Source organism: Equus quagga, chromosome 14 (assembly GCF_021613505.1).
Source record: "Equus quagga isolate Etosha38 chromosome 14, UCLA_HA_Equagga_1.0, whole genome shotgun sequence".
Classification (NCBI taxonomy): domain Eukaryota; kingdom Metazoa; phylum Chordata; class Mammalia; order Perissodactyla; family Equidae; genus Equus; species Equus quagga.
The window spans coordinates 28,696,281-28,713,037 of record NC_060280.1 but is presented as its reverse complement, the minus strand read 5'-3'; the positions used below and the strand labels follow the sequence as shown (position 1 = coordinate 28,713,037).

The following is a 16,757-nucleotide window of genomic DNA, read 5'->3' as shown; positions in this document are numbered from 1 at the left end:
CCGCTTTGGCAGCCCAGGGTTCGCTGGTTCGGATCCCGGGTGCAGACATGGCACCACTTGGCACACTATGCTGTGGTAGGCATCCCACATATAAAGTAGAGGAAGATGGGCACTGATGTGAGCTCAGGGCCAGTCTTCCTCAGCAAAAAGAGGAGGATTGGCAGCAGATGTTAGCTCAGGGCTAATCTTCCTCAAAAAAAAAAAAAAAAAAGAGGAGGTCTGAGAGAGCCATGCCCAGCCTAGCATGAGATGCCTTGACCTTTGGATTCTCAAAGGTCACAGGTCCAACACCTTAACCCCCATATGTAACTTTATCACCCAGGGTAGCTTTTCTTTCAGCAGCTGGAAAGAGCTGTTTTAAAGAACCCCAAGTTGAGGGAACTGAACCAGATCTGGAACTCTGCCTTTCCCCTCACCTCCCTGCCTCTCACCAGCCACTTCTTGTCAAGTGATCAGGCTGTCAACTACTTCTCTAGGGTAAGGTTTCAGGTCAGCTGGAGTCTATAAAGACAGATGCCAAGCCAGAGGCAGCAGAGAGAACAGTGAATGGCAAGGGGGCCATCAGATCCTTGCTGCCACCTCTGGGATGGAGCCCTAAGGAGCCCTAAGGAGCCCCTGTGCTTCCCTACCCTGGCTGGACTCAGGTAAGACCCCATTCTCCACCCCACTTCCTCCTCCATGTTCCCCCCTTCAGGGCAGCTTACAGAGAGCCGCCAGGAGCTGTCAGGGATCAGTAACCATAGCATGACAACGCTGATATTCAGTCCAGCCCCGACCTTGTCAAGAGAGGGAACCACAGGCCTGATGAGGGCACTGCGGTAGGGTTGGGACTCAACCCCAACAGCTGTGTCACTCACCCAGGACTTACTTCCCCTTTGCTTTGCAGGCTGCCTCTGCTGTGACTTTGCAAACCTCCATAGATAACAAGTGGCTTTCTCCTTAGTCTGGCCCAAAATCCCCAGGATTCCTCCAGAGCATAAAGCCTTCTCCCCATGAGGGTCCTGGCTGGTGGCCTCTGAGTAGGAATGCTGGAAGTACCTCTGGCCTGAGGCCTGGCCCAGGTCGCATGCTGGGGGTTTACAGAGCCCATGAAGACTGTCAGCCAGGTCGCTTCCTCAGCGGGGTTGCTGTGGAGGCTTTGCCAGGAGGGTGGGGTCAGGCAGGGCATCTCAGGATGGGGTCCTCTGACCCCTGCTTTGCAGCCACCATGGGGAAATTGTTTCTAATGCAGATTCCTAGGCCCCAGGCCAGACCTGAATCAGGATCTCTGGGGCTGAGGGCCAAGAATCCACTCTGTAAACAAGTAGCTCCAGGGATCCTGAGCTCTCCCTGAAGTCTGAAATTCTGGGCAGGGTAACAGGCACCAGAGGTGTCAGAATTGGGCTCCAATCCCAGCTCCATTCCTTCAGCCTTATGACTAGTGAAGCCTTCGAAGCCTCAGGTCCCTTGTTTATGAAGTGGGAACAGTCACAGCAACTACCTCACAGCCTTATAAAGGGATTGAATAGTCAACGCCTGTCAAGCCTCAGCACGGTGCCTGGTGTGGGAAGCACTCAGCAAACATTAATGGGGCACCACCACCCTGGGCTGTGCAGGCTAGAACATCTTGTCCCTCAGGTGTCCCGGCAGAGCTGCAGGGAGGAGGGTTCTGCTCTCTACTTCCTCCGCCAGCCTCCGCCAGTGGCAAAGGTCTGCTGGCTGCCAGGGCTCCTCGAGCGCCAATTCAGGATGCTGAAATAAAAGGGAAAGAGGGTTGGGGAGCGCTGGCCTCAGAGCAGCCCCTACCTGTGCCCACCATTGTGACCTCCTCCCACAGTTTAACCACTGAAAGTTCTAGAATCCTCCCCCAAGGTGTGGCTTTTCACCTGAGTCCATGCCCACCCACTCCACCTCCCGTTGGTCTCTCAGGACTGCCTCTGGAATAGGCTCCAGCTTCACCCCTGGCTGCTGCTCTTGACCAAGTTCAGGCTTCAGCACCTCTTGCTGCATTATTCCAACAACCTCCTCACTAGTCTCTGAGCCTCCCATCTCTCCCTTCCAATCCATCCTCGACACCTGCACCAGCTTACCCTGAACACAGGACGGACAGTGTCCTTCGCCTACTTGAGAACCACCAAGCACTCCCCATTCTCCTCTAGATTAAGTATAGCCCTGGCATACAAGGCCCTCCGCCAAAGGACGCTGTGGGCATCTTTGACCTCGTTTCCCATTTCCCCACTTCAGCAAGTGGGGTTTCTTGATCAGCTGGTCCTCCATGTTGGTCCTCTGGCCCTGGCCCATCCCAGACTGCACAGAGAAGCAGGATAAGTAGACCCCGTCCCTGCCTTTGGGGCTCCCATCCAGGGGGAAATCATTGCTGTGAATGAGCTAACCCTGCAAGAAGGTGTGAGAGCACAGGCAGCTGGGGACAAAGGAGTTTTAGAAGGGAAACCCTGCCTGACAGTTCAGCTCCCTGGCCAGGGGAAAACAGGCTTCCCCAGGGAGAGAGACCCAGCCCATGAGGCAAAGCCCAGGAAGTGCTCCCTGTGGGGCCTGGCACATGGAAAACACTCCACACCAGGGGACCAAAGGTGGAGAATGCACTAGAGTCACACAGCCGTGGGGGGAGTCCCACCTCTGCTTGTTGTGTGACCTCAGGTCATCTCATGTGTCTGGGCTTCAGTTTGATGAAAGTGGAGTAGAAATACCTGCCTTGAGGGTTCTTCTATCAGAGCCTGGGTGGTCACCAAAGGTTTTGAAGAAGGGACACTGTACAACCAGTAAGAGACACTAGAGAACATAACCCCCGAGGGCCTTCCCAGCTCTGAGAGTCAGGCGCTAGATTCCTGATGCTGAGGTTCTGAGCAGCCCAGCTCACTTCAGAGGAAGGGAAGGGCAGGGGAAATGCCAGGGTATGGGAGGAGAGAGGCTAACAGGATGGGAGAGGCAGCTGCCCCCACACACCGCGTTCATTCCAGCCGCAGGCAGAGGAGCCGGAGCCTCCCCGCGGGGGACTCAGCCACCTGGCAGCTGCTGGTCTTCTGTGGGGCAGAGGGGAGTGAGGAAGGAGGCAGGGGGAGGATGGAGTTCCCCTAGCACGCCTGCAGCACACCACCCTCCCAAGGAGCCAGATCCTTCTTGGACCCTCTCAGGGAGGCGACACAGAAAGGCAGGAAGGCAGGCTATGGCAGGAGCACTGCAGACAGAGCCCAGCCAGGACTTGGGCTCTGTGACGGGCACAGGTCTCAGCCTCTCTGGACCCATTTTCTTCCTTTACCAAACTGGGCGGTGACGCCCACCCAGCCTTCCTTGCCAAGCTGTTGTTCCATATGCTTAGCACTTAACTCCCCACAGATGGGTTTGCATATAATTTAATAACTGCAAAGGGCTTTGTATGCCCTCAATAAAAAGCAAGATCATGGGTATCCACACTACCACATCGACTGGGGCCCTTGGGTAGAATGGTGAAGGGAGCCTTTTTGCCATCAGAAGAAGCTGGTTGGAGTTCTGTGACTTTGAGCCAGTCCCTTTCCATGTTAAGCTTCTATTTTCTCATCTGTAAAATGAATTTAAATGCTGCCCTGCCTTCTGCCCAGGGCTGTTTTGAGCCTAGGATATGTCGATGCAAATAATCCATAACCAACCTACAAATCAAGATTGGGGTGAGTTTATTATGAGCCAAAGTGAGGATTATAACCTGGGAAGTTTATAGAGAACTTCTCTGGGCGTTCCAGAGAAGCATGGGTTTCAGTACAGTCTTATATCTTTTTAGAACAAAGAAGATACATTTTCAAAGAGATATTCAGTTGCAAATTAGCAGGTCAACATGACCATGATGCCAGGAAAGGGACTAATCTGGGCGTTACCAATAGGGCCTTACCAACAGGGCAATAGGGCGTAGGAGGGGAAGGATTCATTCTTTATTGCAAGAGAGACTCCTTGCTTTAATGGATAAGCAGATGTACAATGTATGTTTGATAGGCCATAAGTCAGGCTTTCTAGTTCAAGCCCAATTAGTTTTGAACTCTAATAGTTACCCATATACCTCAATATGTGGAAATCTCTTGTCAGATAGCAGAGTGAACCGGGCTCTGACGCTGGTGGCTGGGAACACTGAGCAAGCTCATGTCTCTGAGCCTCAGTTTGCTCATCAGGAAGAAGAGGAAAAGAGCAGCTACCTGTCAGGAAGTTGTGAGATTTCAGTAAGATCATGTGTAAAGGTCCACCGGGAGAGCCTCATGGCCAGGTCCTTCCTCCTTCCCTAAGCCGTGCCCCAGGCTCTCGTTCATGCCTTTCTCCTACCTGGAACAACCTTCCCTCTTCTCCAGCTGCTGAATCCTGCCCATCTTTCCGGGCCTAACTCATGGGACCCTCCTCCCAAACCCCACCATGAAATGGCTCCTATTCTACGTCACAAACGAGAGGGAGGGTCTCTCCCTCCTTTGAGTCACTCCTAGTTCCTTCCCTCTGACACTGGTCTAGTCCATCTTGCACTACAGTTATTTTTTTTCTTAAAGATTGGCACCTGAGCTAACATTTGTTGCCAATCTTTTTCTCCTCCTCCTCCCCCTCCCCCTCCTCCTCCTCCTCCTCCTCCGCAAAGCCCCCCAGTACATAGTCGTATATTCTAGTTGTAGGTCCTTCTGGTTGTGCTGTGTGGGACGCTGCCTCAGCATGGCCTGATGAGCAGTGCCATGTCCACGTCTAGAATCCAAACCAGTGAAACCCTGGGCCGCCGAAGCAGAGAGCGCAAACTTAACCACTCGGCCCCGGGGGCCGGCCCAGCACGACAGTTATTTGTGGGCGTGTCTAATGCCCCACAAGACTCCTTGAGAGCTCCTTGTGGGCAGGCCACACAGACTGTTTTCATTCGTCTCCGGATTTCCCTGAGTGCCAAGCACAGAACCTGGCATGGGGTGGTCTTATGGAGGGTCCATAGGCCATGGCAAGGATTTTGGACTTTGTTCTGAATAATAGGGAGGGGCCACTGGACAGTTTTAAAATGGGAGTGACATGATCTGATTTATGTATGCTTAAACACTAGGTTAGGTCCCTGTCAGGAATATTTTCTCCTGCATCTGCTCTCCAGGCCTAACACTCCAAAATCAGTGTGTAATTTCCTTTACAGTGTAGTGGCCATTAAAATGCATACAATCATTATATCTAAGTTATACCTCAATTATAAAAGTTTAAAAAAGAAAAATAAAATTTTAAACTTCATGCTGGGAAGGATCAAAATAAAAACATCCCCTTCCTCAGGGCAGGATTTAAAAGCAGTCCCTCTAGGTGGCCCTGGGGCCGAGTGGTTAAGTTCCCACGCTCCACTTCCACGACCCAGGGTTTCACAGGTCTGGATCATGGGTGCGGCCGTGGCACCACTCATCAGGCCATGCTGGGGTGGCGTCCCACACAGCACAACCAGAGGCACTTACGACTAGGGTATACAACTGTGTACTGGGGGCTTTAGGGAGAAGAAGAAGAAGAAGAAGAAAAAAAAAAAAGATTGGCAACTGATGTTAGCTCAGGTGCCAATCTTTAAAAAAACAGAGAGAGAAAGCAAGAAAAGAAAAGAAAAAATTAAAAGTAGTCCCTCCACACTATGATCCAGTCTTCTAGACTGGGATCTGGGAGCTGGTGAGTTCCAACCTCAGGTCATCCTCCCCATCTCACCTCTTTCATTCCCTTTGAATAATTCTACATTTACCTGTCTTCCTGAATGTAAGCTTCTTAAGGGTGTAGGGGAGGAAGACAAATCCTCTACCCTCTAGGTCCTTCTGGCTGGTCTAAGAATTAAATTGACATGAGACAGAACAGCAGGAGAAAATCAAACAAAGTTTAATAACATGTAAACATGGGAGGAACCCAGGAAAACTGAGTAACTCGCTAGAATGGCACAGGTCACTACCTTAAATACCATCTTCAGCTAAAGACAAAAGAGGATGTTGGGGGTCGAGGGAGTCAGTTATGGGAGGTTACCAGAAAAAGCACAGTAAACAAGAGTAAAGTTATTAAGCAGATTTAAGTCCTTGCCTTCTGCACTAAGAGATTCTAGAGATAAGGACATCCCCTTCTTGCTGGTACAGAGAGGGGGACACATTTACAGATGGAGATTTCCCTTACAAATGTAAATATCTCTTACAAAGGACAACTTCTACTTGGTTTTCAGAGCTTCTCCCATGTCTGCAGTTTTTTAAAAATAGGCAGCCTAAAATAATCCTCATGCCAAGAGACAGATCTTGAGGTGGCAAATTCTGCTTCCTTACAAGGGCAAGGGTCAAACACAATTCATTCCATATCTTTCCTTCCCCAGTGCCTACCACAGCAGTCAAGAATTATCTGACCATTGAGATAGTCACTTACACCTTACCATGAATTAGCACATCAGCTCCTTCTTTTTTTGTTTTTTAAAGATTGGCACCTGAGCTGACAGCTGTTGCCAATCTTTTTTTTTTTTTCTTCCCAAAGTGCCCCAGTACATAGTTGTGTATTCTAGTTGTAGGTCCTTCTAGTTGTGGCATGTGGGATGCCGCCTTAGCATGGCCTGACGAGCGGTGTCATGTCCGCACCCAGGATCCGAATTGGCGAGACCCCTCGCCGAAGCAGAGCGTGCAAACTTCACCACTTGGCCACGGGGCCAGCCGCCAGCTCCTTCTTAAGAATAGGCTTTTCCAGAGAGAAGTCGCAGCAAGCATAAGAGTCCAGAGTATTGTGTGGGTTGAGGAAACAGCACAGAAAGAACCAGAGTTGTAGATTGCAGTCCTGAAAGAAGCCTCAGGAATTGTTACCCCTATCTTTCGGCATCCAATTTACCACTATTGAACAGGTAGCATATAATTCCCATTTATCCAAGAGATGTTAAATGACATACCCAAGGCCCTATCACCTATTAATAAGTCATGAGGACAGGACAGGAGCTCAGGTTTCCTCACCACAGGACCCAAGTTTTTCTATCGTCCTTGGAGGGACAAGGGCATACAACTTACAACTCTTTGGGACTGGCCCTGGTTCCAGGGGTGAGGACACTGAAGGGTCCAGGATACTAGCACAATATAAGTATGTGTGAGTTGAGGTGCCAATGGGTGTGAACTCCTAAGCAATGACATCAGCACCAAAGGCCTGATACACAGAGGTCCAGGTTGTAAGAACACAGGGCTTTCCATGACAGGTATGCCAGCTTCCCAAGGAAACCAAGGCTAAACCAGGACCTTCAGATGCAAACATGCACCTGGTCAACCAGCAGTAAGATGGTGCAGGCACACATGTGTGTGAGTGGGGATGGGGCACATTGCCTTGACCCAAGACTGATCCTCCTCTGTCTGAGAAGTTTGTCCTCTTCAGCTGAGAAGGGACACCCTCAAAGGTATGAGGAAAGAAAGGGCATGTGCCAAGCCAGGCAGATCAGCAGACACCACCCTGGACATAAGCCGCAGGACCCCCTTCAGCCACACCTCCCTCCGCGCTCTGGGGGGCAGAGCAGCAGGGCAGCCCGGGGCCAGTCTCCCTGCCTCCTCCATGGCAGCACATCAGCCCTGGAATCTAGGAAATGGCACTAGTAACAGACTAAACATCTTTAGTGACAGAGAAGGCATCACAGGCTGAGAAGGACTTTGTTTAATAACAGTATATTCAGGCAGCCTGGCAAAAAAAAAAAAAAGCTTTTGTCCAAGATGACTAGCAGTTTCATTAAGTCATAAGGCATGTTTGTTTCGCTGATTTGGGATAGAAAGACCCGAAGTGATAAGACTTGGCAGGCTCTCCGTGCACCTCAGGGAGCAGGCATTTCCCAGGAAGCAGCTTGATGCTGGGGAAAGAGAGCAGGGTTGTAGGGTAGAGGGAACCAGCTCTGGTCCCTGCCTGAGCCTCAGTTTCCTTCTCTATACAATGAAGATCCACCACCAGCTCTGCCTGCTCTTTGTTGGGGAGAGAGGGGAGGGTGAGGATTGCAAGAGAGAAGGGATGCAAAACTGACCTGATTTTATAAGCCAAATCCACATGGCTAAGCATGGCAGTGCCCAGGCTTTTCACTTACTAAAGCCCCTCTGGGTGCTGAGGGGAGCCTGGGCACAGGCCCAGATGGCACAGGCTCCATCCGTGGCCTCTGGCCTGTCTCTTGAAGCCTCCTCCCTGCAATAAAGCCCAGGGCTGCAGAGCAGCCTCTCTCCTTGGACCTCTGCCGGACCCTGGAGAGACTGGGCAGAGCCTTCCGGGACCATGGTTGGACTGAAGCCTTCGGAGGTGCCTCCCACAACAGCTGTGAAGTTCCTGGGGGCGGGCACAGCAGCCTGTTTTGCTGACCTCTTCACTTTCCCACTGGACACAGCCAAGGTCCGCCTGCAGGTAGGTGCTCTTTGGCCAAAGGTCATTGTTCACATCAAAGGAGGAGCTCAGTTCACCACAGCACGCTCTTCCTCACACAGAACCCCGAGCAGTTCACTCACTCCGCTGCTTACCATCCTGCCTTGCTACCTCCCCATCACCATCATGCAAGCCAAAATATCTTAATTCCTCGGCATGACATGACAGGGCCCCTCATGGCCTAGCCCTATGTTGTAAAGTGTGAAGTCAAAATAAGTGATCTCGGGAAAGCCACTGACCATGTGTAGTGGGAAAAACAACCTGCCCTCTGTTTGCTCTGAGGATCAAACACCACCTGGTGAATAACAGTCTGTGGCATAAATGGCTGTGCAAACCTCAGTTACTCTCACTGGGATGTGATAGCTGTGGCCATGCTTGTTCTCAACGCCCAGCCCCAGCACGCCCAGCCCCAGCCAGGTCCTCTGCCCACAGACCCATCTGCCCCCTACCCAGCTCCTCATGCCTCTGTGGGGGTGCCCCTCAGATCCAGGGGGAGAACCAGGCGGCCCACGTGGCCCAGAGTATCCACTACCGCGGCGTGCTGGGCACCATCCTGACCATGGTGCGCACCGAGGGCCCCCGCAGCCCCTACAACGGGCTGGTCGCCGGCCTACAGCGCCAGATGAGCTTCGCCTCCATCCGCATTGGCCTCTACGACTCTGTCAAGCAGTTCTACACCCCCAAAGGATCAGACCGTGAGTGCCCGGTATCCCGTGGACACCAAGGAGGTGGGCAAAAACAGAATCTAGGCAGGGGTCAGGAAACCAGGGCAGTGCAGACTCAGAGGCAGAGCTGGGGCGTGAGGAACTGGTAACAGAAACTCACAAGGAGACTCAGATCCGCTAGACGTCATGGAAGCTCCAGAAACCTAACCCAGGAGAAGTGGCAGACATCACGCAGGGGCAGAGAGCAGCATCAGGCCCAGAGAGGTGCCGAGTGGCGGGGCACTGGCCCACTCTGTCTCCTTCTCCCCAGACTCCAGCATCACTACCCGGATTTTGGCAGGCTGCACTACGGGGGCCATGGCAGTAACCTGTGCCCAGCCCACAGATGTGGTGAAGGTCCGATTTCAGGCCAGCGTGCAACTTGGGGCCAGGAGTGACAGGAAGTACAGCGGGACAATGGATGCCTACAGGACCATCGCCAGGGAGGAAGGGGTCAGGGGCCTATGGAAAGGTAGGTCTGGACTCCAGGCTCGGGGGGCCGTAGGCAGAGCTTTCCCTACCCTAGGGCTGGGGCAGGGAATTGAGCAAGGAGGGAACTCCCAACGTGATGTATTCTAGTGATGCCAAAAGAACATCCCAACCGAAAATCTCACTGACCTGTCACAGTGCTGCAAATTCAGTTCAATTTGCCACCCCTTCACCATGTGCAGGCTGCTGTGAGGGAGACAGAAATGAACAGAAGACACCTTCCACACCCTCATGGCTCTCACAGACACGCAGGAGATGAGATGTGTCAAGGAGCAGCCATGTGACAGGGCAGGATGTGCTTGGTTCACGCTGAGGGACAGGTCCAGGGGCAGGAGAGGCCATGCGGGCTCTGGAAGGAAGGTGGCACTTAAGCAGGGCCTCAAAGGCTCAATGGGCTCTCGGTGCCTGGAGACGGGAGGCAAGGGCCTTCCAAGCAAAGATTTAAGAGAGGTGACTGCAGGGCATGGAGAAGAAACAGAGGCCACTGGAGGAGGCAGCTGTGAGAAGTAGGGCGCAAGGAGATGCTGTGAGGAGGGGAGTTCCATGAGAGCAGGGCTTTAGGGTTCCCCACATGTCTAAATGGTGGCCACCTTGACAAATGCTGGAGTCTCTCCCACATGTGGACCAGGGGTCACATGAATTCTAGCAGAAGAAACAGTGACCCAGTGAAGGTTAAGGGCAGGACACCTAGGCCACAGCCTGACCTGCTGTGTGCCCTCCTGGAGCCTGGCCCTCATCTGTGGAACCAGGGGGTTGGTCCCAATGTTCTCCCCGGGCCCTGCCAGGGCCACATTCTGTCACTGATCCAAGAGCCCAGCCTCCCTCTTCCAAGGAAGACTTTCTTTTCTGGTTCTGGCCAGGACTCAGGGAGGCATATTTTAGTTTTGATAGATTTTGCAGATTATCCTCCAAAATGTGGGCCCAAACAAACACAGGAGATCCTCTCTATTTTCTGTCTCTAAGGCAGTCATGGATTCTCTGAGAATTGTTAATGCTGGAAAGGAAAGTGTGGAATCTGCTCAACTGAGGTGGGCTCCTCTGAGACCACTGGAACGGGGCACTATGCTCCCCAAACTGGGGCCTGTGGCCTTGCAGCCAGGGGGTCCACTGCTCCTATTCCTCATTCATCAGCCCCACCTCCCTTCCTAACAGGAACTTTGCCCAACGTCACAAGGAATGCCATCGTCAACTGTGGTGAGATGGTGACCTATGACATCATCAAGGAGAAGCTGCTAGACTATCACCTGTTCACCGGTGAGGCCCTGGGCTCCAGGCACACAGCCCTCCAACAGCAGGGAGGGAACCTGGAACTCCACAGAGTGGGCACCACCCAGAGGCAACTAGACTTTAAAAGGAGCAGAGGGAAGAGTGGCACCCAGGAAAAAGTGCCCAGTACATCATTGTGACGAGTAGGAAAGAACCGTAAATGGGAGGACAGAGACCTGGGTTCCAGCCCAGCACCACTTCTCATCATGTGTCTTTAAGCGAGGGTCACCTTCTCTGACTGCAGTTTCCTAGACGAAGTGGTTGGGCTGATAACCTTCCAATTCTGGAATGGCCCAGTTCTGTCTCGAGTACTTACCAAGAGCTCTGTCTGGGCACTGTGAGAGATTTGGGAAACACTACCCTTACACTCAAGGAGTTCACAGTTTAGTCAGAGACAGACAATGACCACACAGAACAGAAAGTAAGTGCGTGCCCCCTCTCACAGCCCCGTATTTGCTCTTGCCTTCCCTGCTACAGACAACTTCCCCTGCCACTTTGTCTCTGCCTTTGGAGCCGGCTTCTGTGCCACGGTGGTGGCCTCCCCAGTGGACGTGGTGAAGACCCGGTATATGAACTCACCCTTAGGCCAGTATCGCAGCCCCCTGGACTGTATGCTGAAGATGGTGGCCCAGGAGGGCCCCACGGCCTTCTATAAGGGGTGAGCCTCCCCAGGGCCTCCAGCACTCCCTCCCAGAGAACTCAGGCCTCCCCCTCTCCCCTCCCTCCCACCCTTCCTTCCATGTATAATGTGCCTACCATGGGTCCATCTGGGGATGCAGTGGTGAACAGCACAGATGTAAATGCCACAAAGGAGAAGTATAAAGAATGATGGAAGTCAAAAAAAAAAAAAAAACAGTAGATTAAATCTGATTTGAAAAGTCAGGGAAGGCTTAGCTGAAAAAAAGGAGTCTAGGCATGGGTCAAAGAGCTGTCTATCCCCAAACTTATTGGGCAGGGGAGAAGGAGAAAATGGTAGTTGGTAATCCTGAAACTTGTCCCCAGCCCGCTGCTACAACCATGGGTCACTGCACTTGACGGCAGCTGAGGTGCCCAACACATGTCACCTTTTCTTGCTTCTGTGTCTTGGCGTTCCCTCTGCATGGAATGCCTTTCCCACCACCATCCACATGCTCTAAATCTTAGCTGTCCTTCAAGACTCATTCAAATGCCCCCTCCTCCCCAACACTCCCATGTATAAATTTTCCCTCCTCCCTGTGAACTTTAGCAGTACTTGCTTGATACCATTTTTATGGTATTTACCATCTCCTACTTTGTATTATGGTACTTGTAGGTTTAAATTAGCCCCCATGCTAGAGTGCAAGCTCCTTGAAGCCAAGAACTGGTGGCTCATACATCTTTCATCTCCCAGAGTCCCTAGCACGAAGCCAGCACTCAGCAACGTACGTTATTAACAGTCGTCATGATTGCCAAGTTACTACGATTAGGCCTTGTGCTAAGCACTTTATATATTATCTCAACAACCCCCTGAACTGGGCAGTATTCTGCACATTTACTGAGGGAGAGACTGAGACTCAGAAAGGTCAAGTAACTTGTCCAAAATCACAAAGTTTAAATGGCAGAGCCACGGCTCAAACCCAGACCTTCAGACCCCACCCAACAACATGTTGTCGTCCATCCTACTGCTAAGCCCTTTGCTTGGCCCTCTGGCCTCCCACCACCAATGATCGTTTTCTGGCACCCGGTGTGAGATTGAACCCAACAAGCAAACAAGCTCTCACTCTGGGAATGACATAAAAAGCTGTGTTTCAATTGACAGACTGCTCTTTTCCTGTAAGTGCCTTTATCATTACAATCTTCAAGGGGCTGGCCCAGTGGCAAAGTAGTTACGTGCATATGTTCTGCTTCAGTAGCCCAGGGTTCACTAGTTCGGATCCCAGGTGGGGATGTGGCACTGCTTGGCAAGCCATGCTGTGGTAGGCATCCCACATTTAAAGTAGAGGAAGATAGGCACAGATATTAGCTCAGGGCCAGTCTTCCTAGCAAAAAAAGAGGAGGATTGGCAGCAGATGTTAGCTCAAGGCTAATCTTCCTCAAAAAAAAATTAAGTTAAAAAATATTTTTAAAAAATCTTCAGCTATATCCACTTGTCACAGTTTATTCTTTCACTTGGCAAATATTTACTGAGCATCTCATGGTGCTGGGCCTGTGCAATGCTTCCCTGAAAGAGCAGCAGACAAGTAGGTGACATTTATTGAGCATTTACTGATACTGGGCCCTATGCTGTGTGCTGAACATTAACTCATTTAATGCTCACAACTCTATGAGCTAAACACTGCTATTTTCCTCATTTTACAGGTAAGGAAACTGAGGCTCAGAGAGATTAACTTGTCCAAGGTCGTGAAGCTAGAAACTGGTAGACGTAGGATTTGAACCCAGGTCTGACTCCAGAGCTCACATTCATTGCCACGGTGCTCCACTTCCTGTGAGGGACCTAGGCTGAGGGTTCAGGAGAGGCCTTGGCATGAGGTTGTAATGCCCATGCTGAGTCCTACAGAGCCAAGAGCAACCAGCCAGGCAAGGAGGAGAGCAGGGGACATTCCAAGCAAAGGAGCAGCATGGACAAAGGCACAGAAGGAAGGGTCTGGCAGGAGCAGAGAGGACTAGGAGGGGAATAGCGGAGTGAGAGGCAAAGAGGAGGGCAGGGGCCACAGCTGTGAGGTGGGGACTCTCCCAGCCACTTTATCACAGGACAGGCAGGCTTTTTCGAGGTTAGCTAAATTTGGCGTTACACTGTCTTCGCCCTGCGGCACCCCAGCTTCTCGGCACCCTGGCAGGGGCCTCCTCAGGGGTGGCCACTCAGGATGCAAATAAGCCCAGAAACCCGCAGCAGCAGGGCGGAGTCAGGTCAGACGGCTCAGTTGAACCCGTCTCTGACATTTACTGTGTGGTTGTAGTTGAACTGCTTGACCTGCCTGGGCCTCAACTTCTGAAAAAGAAAACTGGCAACAACCATAACTACGTTATAGGACATGAGAATTAACTACCTGACACAATAACCGGGCTCAAAACATCAGTTTTCTTTCCTTTTCTGACTCCAACTTCTGCCTAAATTCCTTCAGCAAGGAAGAAAAAGATGGAACAGATGTCAGAAAATGCCCGTGACTAACAGAAGTCCAGGTCCTCTGGCACTAACACCGTGAATGGGGAAAGCACAGCAGATCTATTTGAGACCCTTAGTCCACTCCACCTGATGTTTTGGTTATTTCTCTCATCAGATTTACCCCCTCCTTTTTGCGTTTGGGATCCTGGAATGTGGTGATGTTCGTAACCTACGAGCAGCTGAAACGGGCCTTGATGAAAGTCCAGATGCTACGGGAATCTCCATTTTGAATAAGACAAGGCCACTTGGTACCTAACTGGAACAAAACCAGTTAAGAATGGAATAAGACAGTGAGTGGGTCCATGCACACATGGATACAGATGCACACATGTTTACAGAAGTGTTTCCTTGCTGCTGACTCAAGAAATAGATGCAGAAGAGGAAGAAGGATTCCGGTCTTCAGTGCATTGTCTTAACACCTTTGTTTTGCACTGACAAGATGGAAAATAAATTACATTAATTTTTGAAGCCCATAGGGTTGGATGCCTAACATTTAGGCAAGAGAAAATAAACCAAAACAGATCCATTTAGATAAAATGGAAGTTTGCAAACTTATGTCCCTTGAAAAAATCTGAATAGATGGTGAATTATAAACAGGAAAGGCTGAAGCATGGGACAGGAGTGGCACACGATACACTTGGAAATCAGCTAAGGAGTCCAGAGGGACACTGCCAAAGAACATAAGCTGTGACAGCACCTCCAATAACCATGGATCATAAGCCACATGTGTCATGTGTCTGCCAAGTAGAATTCATTGGGATTCTAGAAAATGTGAGAAAAAAAGAGAAAACCTAGAACCTGTGCCAAAGAAGCACTGCTGGGCCAGTGTGAGGCAGAGCCTTGTAAACGTCCCCTGACAACTCTGGAGAATTAAAAGGACAGCCTCAGTCTCCTTTCCTGTAAAATGGGAGTACCAATGCCTTCTCTCCTACCTCACCAGGGGTTATGAGGATCAAGTGAGAAGCTGGGAAAAATCACTTTAAAAAAGCAAAAGCTCATACAAATGTAAAGGTAAGGACAATGCCTTGGGAAGGATTTTGTCAGGACAGTGTGGAACTGCCAGGGAAGAAGTTTTTGAAAGACACAGTTGTCTGGAAATGAGACCAAAGGAACCAGGGGCTCGAGGGCTGGGGGCGACAGGGGTGCTGTGCAGCCACAGGATCCCCACTCCCATGCACTCCCCACTCCCTGGCTGGCTTGTGCAGCACTTTGAAGGGCGCGGGACTTGGGGAAAAAGAGGTAAATGTCTGGTTGAGAGCCTAAAGTAGTAGGACTCGGAGTTTTTGGAAAATTATTATGACTCAATAAAGGAATCCACACCCTGGGTGTGGGAATAAGAACAGCCACTTTTCTGCCTTCTCTTTCTTGGATAGAATTTCCCTTTCTCACTTCAGGCTTCCTGTTTTTCGGGCTGGGCCAGATCTGGCCCCACACGCCCACACTGCCTTCTGCCCCCTCACAGGCTGGTTGCTCTGCCTTTCAGGGCTTCGGCTCCTGCATCTGTACAAGGCAGGCTTGAACCAGACAACCTCCTTCTGAACTTGAGACTGGACATCTCTCAGGTTGATAATGGGGACCCAGAATGCCAGTGTCTCTTTCTGCTTCTTAGCAGCTTGTGTGGCTCTGATGACGGTTAGAACTGGGTTCAAACCTCACCCACCCCACCTGACTAGGAACCTAACCACGGGGGCTCCTTGTACCTCAGTGTCCTACCAGAGAAGTGGGAACAGCACTCCCTACCTGGCAGGAATGCTCGGCAGTGTCATCCCTCCTTCCCTGCCCTGATTCCTCCATACCTGGGAAAAAGCGAATATCCACTCAACCCTCAGTTGTTTCCTAAGTTTAATTTACAATTTGAGATCATCTACATATGAACCTGGAAAATCCAAACAAAAGCAAAAAAATAAAATTTATTTTGATTTAATGTCTGGTTTGCTTTCAAATAAAAACCATATTTAAAATTTTCTCTTTCTTTTGACTTAACTGACGTGCAAATAATTCTTAAACTCCTGGTCTCAGTTTGTAAGTTCCTACAGGCCAAGGACTATGTCTTCCAGTAATTTCTATATAGCAATATTAACACATCTTCTACCCAGAGCATACTATTTAGATGATGATGCTGAAAGAGAGGGGTAAATGCCTCTAAGAGATATTTTGATTGGGATCAGAAGCCTAGTGACCTCCAAGTTTAGGCTTTGGGGGAAGGGAAAACAAGATTGGTGGGAGGTTTTCTGGGCAAAATCCTAGATCTCTTCCCCCACTTCTTAAAGGCAGAGGTTGAACCAAATGGCCTAAGACTCTAAAGTTCTGTGATTCTAATGACTAAGAGACAGCTGTTCCAAGCCACGTGTTCCCTTCCTAGTCCCGACCCCAATTTCTGCCACCAGGAACCCCAGGATGCAAACTCACAAAGAGGTCAGATCACCAGTTGAAGCCCACACAAGGAAGCCGGCTGCTTAGTTCTGTGCACCCATGCCCCCACCGCACACCCACAGACACCTATCTCCATCATGTCATTCAACTGAAATCTGCTCTTTCTCAGACTCTTCTAGTGTATTAGACTAAAATGAGATAGTTTGGGCCCTGACTCAGTCATATTGATGACATAATGGATAAGTGACTTCACAGAAATCTTGTAAGTAAAGGTAATATTTTATAGGAATATTTTATTGAGGAGGAATGAACGTTAAGTAAGGAAATATAATTATATGTCTATAGATGAGTTAATTTGTGTCAGGACACTTTGAAAACTGCAGAGTGCTAAACAACAAAAATATGCATTGTACATACAGTATAAGCCACTTATTATAATAGGTGCTAAGGTGAACGAAGCCAGTCCTGCC

The 16,757-nt window shown here is 50.4% G+C and overlaps 1 protein-coding gene across 3 annotated transcripts; it reads left to right on the top strand.

Annotated features, from left to right (window-relative positions):
* Positions 1-483: 483 nt before the first annotated feature.
* Positions 484-15,256, top strand: UCP3 (uncoupling protein 3). Of its 3 annotated transcripts, none has more exons than XM_046684688.1 (7): positions 484-644; positions 8,115-8,316; positions 8,819-9,029; positions 9,340-9,510; positions 10,680-10,781; positions 11,271-11,451; positions 14,030-15,256. In XM_046684688.1, the coding sequence occupies exons 1-7, from the start codon at positions 547-549 to the stop codon at positions 14,142-14,144; spliced, it is 1,080 nt and encodes a 359-aa protein (XP_046540644.1). In that variant the 5' UTR covers positions 484-546; the 3' UTR covers positions 14,145-15,256. The 3 variants fall into 3 exon arrangements, with proteins under 3 accessions (XP_046540644.1, XP_046540643.1, XP_046540645.1); XM_046684687.1 differs by having other exon boundaries at positions 488-644; positions 9,310-9,510; XM_046684689.1 differs by having other exon boundaries at positions 556-644; positions 8,096-8,316; positions 9,310-9,510.
* Positions 15,257-16,757: the final 1,501 nt, after the last annotated feature.

Coding starts and splice junctions, on each gene's coding strand:
- UCP3 (XM_046684687.1), top strand. CDS start 547: ATGGCAAGGGGGCCATCAGATCCTTGCTGCCACCTCTGGGATGGAGCC. Junction 645..8,114: donor CCTACCCTGGCTGGACTCAG/GTAAGACCCCAT, acceptor CCTGCAATAAAG/CCCAGGGCTGCAGAGCAGCC. Junction 9,030..9,309: donor CACCCCCAAAGGATCAGACC/GTGAGTGCCCGG, acceptor CCTTCTCCCCAG/ACTCCAGCATCACTACCCGG.